At 52.6% G+C, this 6,000-nt stretch overlaps 1 protein-coding gene across 1 annotated transcript in view; it reads left to right on the top strand.

The window, feature by feature from the left end:
- The first annotated feature begins 2,634 nt into the window (after positions 1-2,634).
- Positions 2,635-6,000, top strand: part of LAMC1 (laminin subunit gamma 1) — a 91,839-nt gene continuing 88,473 nt past the window's right edge. Inside the window, exon 1 of the mRNA XM_064148086.1 lies at positions 2,635-3,155. Within this exon, the coding sequence (XP_064004156.1) occupies positions 2,759-3,155 (397 nt within the window). The 5' untranslated portion in view covers positions 2,635-2,758. The remainder of the gene's footprint in view (positions 3,156-6,000) is intronic.

The following is a 6,000-nucleotide window of genomic DNA, read 5'->3' as shown; positions in this document are numbered from 1 at the left end:
TCAGAGAGAGTGATTGGCATTGGAATGGGCTGCCCAGGGAGGTGGTGGAGTCGCTGTGCCTGGAGGTGTTGAAGAAAAGCCTGGATGAGGCACTTAGTGATTGGCCAGGGCTGGGTGCTAGGTTGGACTGGATGAGCCTGAAGGGCTCTTCCAACCTGGTTGATTCTATGATTCTATGAAATGTCATAGATGGATCTTGATATCAGCAGATACCTCTTTCTCAGGATTCATTAGAATCAGTAACCTGGAAGCGACAGAAGGGCTAAAACACATAATCTGTTGAGTATGGTCCTGCATACATGCTTTAAAGTGTTGGAAAATTATTAGTGACAAACCTCCAGCAAATCTTTATTTTTAGGTACTAAACTGGAGTATCTTTAAACCCAAGAATTTTCCATGAAGCAGAATTGTTTCCATTATCCACAGGAACCTCCCACACTTGGACAGATGATCCCATTACTCCTCTGAGTGGGATTTGTGGCAACACATTCTGAGTTTGCCTCTATCCTAATCCTTCCCTCCCTCCCATCAATCTGCTCCATGTAGATTCCTGCTCTCCTGCTCCTTGTTGCCTGCCCTGCTGTGTTCTCTCTCAGCTGCAGGCATCAACAATGCTGTCACTGTACCTCATAAGCTCCATCAGCATGCTCTTTCCAGAGCTTCTGCCTTGCCAGCATCAGCTCAGCACCACTTTCAGAGCAGCTGACTTGTCTTCAGAAGCTGAAGAAAAGAGGGTGGAGGAAAGCAGCCTTCCCACTGGACATGTGTAATTCCAGCCTGAGCAAGAGCAGTGCAGAGGTGACTCTGTAACACAACCATGCCTTTGAAGGGGGTGTCCAGGGGACTCCTGGCATAGAGGCTATGTCATCACAGCCAGGTTAATACTCCATTGGGAGGCAAAAAGAGGAATGAGCACACCAACGTGCAGCACCAAATGTAGTAACAACACCTACCAGAAGCAGGAAAGTTTCCAGGCTTGCTTGCAAGCTTACTTTCAGAGCAGCTGACTTGTCTTCAGAAGCTGAGGAAAAGAGGATGAAGTGGAGGAAAGCAGACTTCCCACTGGCCATGTGTGATTCCAGCCTGAGCAACAGCAGTGCAGAGGTGACTCTGTAACACGACCATGCCTTTGAGGGGGGTGTCCAGGGGACTCCTGGCATAGAGGCTATGGCATCACAGCCAGGTTAGGAGGCAAAAAGAGGAATGAGCACATCAATGTGTAGCACCAAATGTAGTAACAACATCTACCAGAAGCAGGAAAGTTTCCAGGCTTCCTTGCAAGCTTATTTTCAGAGCAGCTGACTTGTCTTCAGAAGCTGAGGAAAAGAGGATGAAGTGGAGGAAAGCAGACTTCCTACTGGCCATGTGTGATTCCAGCCTGAGCAACAGCAGTGCAGAGGTGACTCTGTAACACGACCATGCCTTTGAAGGGGGTGTCCAGGGGACTCCTGGCATAGAGGCTATGGCATCACAGCCAGGTTAGGAGGCAAAAAGAGGAATGAGCACACCAACGTGCAGCACCAAATGTAGTAACAACATCTACCAGAAGCAGGGAAGTTCCCAGGCTTGCTTTCGAGTCCATGCTGTGCAGACCCTTGTGAATAGTCCAGCGCAGGCTCTTAATGCAAGGAGCAAAGGGGCAGCTTCTATAGGATGTGTGTGTTTACTTTAAAAGGAGGAATTGCATATTTTCCCCAGAACAGGCTGCATTTCTTTATCTTCTTCTGGCCACAGGCTGCACTCAGGCTGTCTCAGGGTGTGACAAACACCGAGTTTACAAAGCCTTTCCATGACTCTCCCTATCAATTTCTATCTCCAGGAGTAGTTTCCTGTTTCCTGAGCAGCCTTCTAGAGGCACTTTCTCCTGTAAAAGCGCTTTTGGCTTTACGTGATTCTTGGCTTTTACACAAATCTTTGTGTAGTTACTCAACCTCAAAAGGTAGAGAGAGCTCTTAGGGTGATAGTTGAAATCATAACCCAGTGCTCGGCCACATCTGACAGAGCCGATGCCCCTAAGCAGGCACTGGAGCTAAACCGAGACAGGAGAAGAGCTCCAAGTTCATTAAAAACTAGAGAAGCTGAGGTGGCAACGTGATTCTAGGGCAGCTTTTGGGGCCCCTCACTCCCACTTTCCTGCCTGCACCCTTGGACAGCAGCAAACTCACTGGGTTGAGAACAGCACGGCTGGCACAGCACCAGCACTTTTCTCACAGGTTTCGGAGAAACTTCAGTTTTTACTACTTTATTCCCCTGGGAAGAGCCTTTAATAGAAAGAAGAGGGCGGCTTCTGTTGCGGTCTGAAGGGGCAGCGCCCGCGGCTGGGCACCCAACATTCCCGCCTGCGACAGGCAACAGCAGGGGTGCGGCGAGAGGGGTGCCGTGAGGGAGGCAGCCCTCGGCAGCCCTTCCATGGGCCCAGCCGCCCGCTGCGGTGTGTGAGGCGGCAGCGCAGGCGGGCACGGGGAGAGCAGGGAGCATTTTCCATCTGCGCGGTCCCCACCGCTGCCATCGCCCCTTTAAGCTGCCGCATTCCGGCAGCGAGGGGGAGGCTCTGAGCCGCTCCCGGGCCCGCTCCGCCGGCAGGACTCCGCTCCCGGCCTGCTCCGCGCCGGCAGCCCCGCCCTGCCTCGCCTCTCCTCGCCCGGGCCGGGCCCATCCCAGCCCAGCCCGCGGCCAGGCGCGGAGCGGCGGCGGCAGCCAGCGAACGACCGAGCTCCGCGCCGCTCGGCCGGTTGCCTCCGCCGCCGGCCTGAGCGTTATGGCGTGCGGCGGCGAGCGGCGGACGCGGGCGCTGTGGCTGGCGGTGCTGTGGTTGTGGTTGCCCGGGCGCTGCGGCGGCGCCATGGACGAATGCACGGAGGAGCGGAGCGGCCGTCCTCAGCGCTGCATGCCCGAGTTCGTCAACGCGGCTTTCAACGCCACGGTGCTGGCCACCCACACGTGCGGGACGCCAGCCGAGGAGTACTGCGTGCAGACCGGCGTCACCGGCGTCACCCAGTCCTGCCACCTCTGCGACGCCGCCCAGCCCCACCTGAGCCACGGCGCCGCCTTCCTCACCGACTACAACAGCCCGGCCGATGCCACCTGGTGGCAGAGCCGCACCATGCTGGCGGGCGTGCAGCACCCCGCCGCCGTCAACCTCACCCTCCACCTGGGTAAGGGACCCCCGCAGCGCGCCCCGCCGCACGGAGGGAAAATGGCGCCAAGGGCGGGGGGCTGAGGGACCGCCCTGCCCTGCCCCGCGCCGCGCTGCCTGCGGGCGCTGCCTGCGCTCCGCTTCGTTACAGGCGGCTCTAACGGCGCCCTGGGGGTGGTTATGGCCAAAGCGGGGCTGCGTTCGGTGCGCCTAAAGGGACCGGGGGCACTGGTCTGGTGGAGACCTGGCACCGCTGCGCTCATCGTTGGCCTTCTTGATCCCTAAGGTCTCTTTCGACCAAAATAGCTCTGTGAGCTTGGGTGGATTCCCTTTGTCCCAAGCAAACACTTGCTCCGAAGTCCCTGACGTGACTTGGGTTGTCTCAGCCGGTGGTTTAATTGTGCTGCAGTAGACATGGCACCGAGGAACGTGGTTTAATGCTCGTGGTGGCATAGGGTCAGTAGTTGGGCTTGGTGATCTTGGAAGTCTTTTCCAGCAGAAACAGTTCTGTGATTCTCTTGGCCCCTTGGCTTGCTGGTGTTTGAGAATAGTGATAGCCCACCCTTGCCTTCTCCACAGAGGCAAGGTGAAGATGAATGTTGCTTCATTGCTTGCCCAACAGACCGAGGACCTGTTTGAGCTGGGCTGAAGGAGGCCACAATAAGGATGTAAGGGGCTTGGAACCCTTTTGCTTGAGGCCAGGCTAAGAGAGTTGGGAGTTGTTCAGCCTGGAGAAGAGGAGGTTCTAGGAGAGGCTGAGGGAGCTGGGGGTGTGCAGCCTGCAGAAGAGAGGCTCAGGGCAGACCTCATTGCTGTCTGCAGCTGCCTGCAGGGAGGCTGTAGCCAGGTGGGGTTGGTCTCTTCTGCCAGGCACCCAGCAACAGAAGAAAGGGACAGAGTCTCAAGTTGTGGCAGGGCAGGTCTAGGCTGGATGTTAGGAGAGAGTGATTGGCATTGGAATGGGCTGCCCAGGAGGTGGTGGAGTCTCTGTGACTGGAGGTGTTGAAGCCAAGCCTGACTGAGGCACTTAGTGCCATGGTCTGGTTGATTGGCCAGGGCTGGGTGCTAGGTTGGACTGGATGATGTTGGAGGTCTCTTCCAGCCTGGTTGATTCTATGTTTCTTGTGTCCTTACAGTGCTTGACACAGGTTAGAAGGAAGATGGGGACAGACTTTTAATCAGGACCTGTCGAGAAAAGACAAAGGGTGATGGATTTAAACCAAAAGATTTAGGACTAAAGGAAAACAAAATGTATGCAATGTTGGTGAGACACTGGCCCACGTTACCCAGAGAGGTAGGAGATGCCCCATCCTTGGAAGCATTCCAGGTGAGGTTGTTTAGGGTTCTGAGCAATCTACTCTAGTTGCAGATGTCCCTGTTCAGTGCAGAGGGTCTGGACTAGATGGCCTTTAAAGGTGCCTTTCAACCCAGAGCAGTCTGATGTTTTTGCTTCCATCACTCATTGCAGTCTGCGTTGGTTGTGCTATCTGTGTGTGAAATTGCCAAGGCCATGCTGCAAGAGGCAGAATGTGCAGTGGTCGAAGTGGCTTGCCTTGTGCGCTGGGAAGCTCAGCTCCTGGCGTCTTCCAGACAGCAGGCTTCAGATTCAGGGGGGAAAGATTAGTTTGAAAAGTGTCAAGCACTACAGGAGAATGTGTGTGCCAGAAACATACCTGCTCTGTAGCCTCTTATGCTGGGGCAGTGTTGTCCTTTCAGTACTGAGTGAGGTAGAGAACGGTCATGATTACTGGAGAACCCATGACATCAAGTCAAAAGAAAATGTGAATTTTCTGATTAATTGGCATTCCCAGAAGTTCCTTTGGGATAGTATTTTAGCTCTCACTCTGGTTTGTGGACAGGCTTTTCTTTTACTCTGTTCATTCAGTAATTTAAGCTGAGATGACATGGAGACAGGGTAATTGTTTAGGACTGGAAGACAAGCCAGCCAGCAGAAAGTTAAAACCACAGCTTGTATCCTCTTGCCATTAAATAAAGTAAAACCAAAAGAAAAGCCTCAGTGTAACCATCCATGGTTTCTGTCCAACAGTCTAACTATTCCTGGTTTCTGTTCAAGAGCTGCTGTTGCAGGTGAAGGCTCACTTAGAACTTAATTGTCAATAATGCATTGAGGTTTTGGGTGCAATTCAGAGGAAAAAGTTGTGTCAGGGCTTGGATTTCTTGGTCTTCATAACTGAAGAACAGGTGTGATGGTTCCCACCCATGTTCATGGGGTAGTGGTGATGTCACTGTGTACCAGGGGATCACTTGCTGACCACATCCATCTGCCTGAGCGGCCAGGAGTGTCTCACCACCCAAAACTCTTTGTGTTGGGAGCTTCAAAATCAAAACACCATGTAAACAGGTTGAGTTGCTCATAGAAAGGGAAGCAGTTACTAAAAACCTCTTGTTTGGTTTTTTTTAAATGTACATTGGGATTTTTTTTATTCAGAACACCTGGAAAAAAAACAAACAGTTAAGGTAAGATTTGATTTCAACTTCTTTGTTAGTAGAAATCATCAGGAGGTAAAACTTAGTTTATAGGCATGTCTGTCTGTGCACCTGCAGGTATGTGAGTGTTCTTGGAGACAGAAAGGTTTTCCAGCATACTGGAGCAAACATGGGCACATTCCTTTGAGGAACACAACTGCATCTTTGAAACGCTGTAGCCCTGCAACGTGATCAGTGTTAATCACTTGGTTTCAGGTTGGTTTGTAGGCTGCTGTAGCTCGGTGAACTTGCTCTGGAATATTTTTAGAGAGTAATTTTTAAGCAGAAGCTGCCTGGCTGACTTTGAGATATTTGAGTGGTGTGGTGGTGGTCTTTTTTTCCCCTTCCCTCTCCTCTCCTTTTTTTTAGTATTGTAA

Source organism: Pogoniulus pusillus, chromosome 8 (genome assembly GCF_015220805.1).
Source record: "Pogoniulus pusillus isolate bPogPus1 chromosome 8, bPogPus1.pri, whole genome shotgun sequence".
NCBI classification, from domain to species: domain Eukaryota; kingdom Metazoa; phylum Chordata; class Aves; order Piciformes; family Lybiidae; genus Pogoniulus; species Pogoniulus pusillus.
Note: the sequence above shows the minus strand (reverse complement) of the source record. Positions and strands in the feature narration are given on the sequence as shown.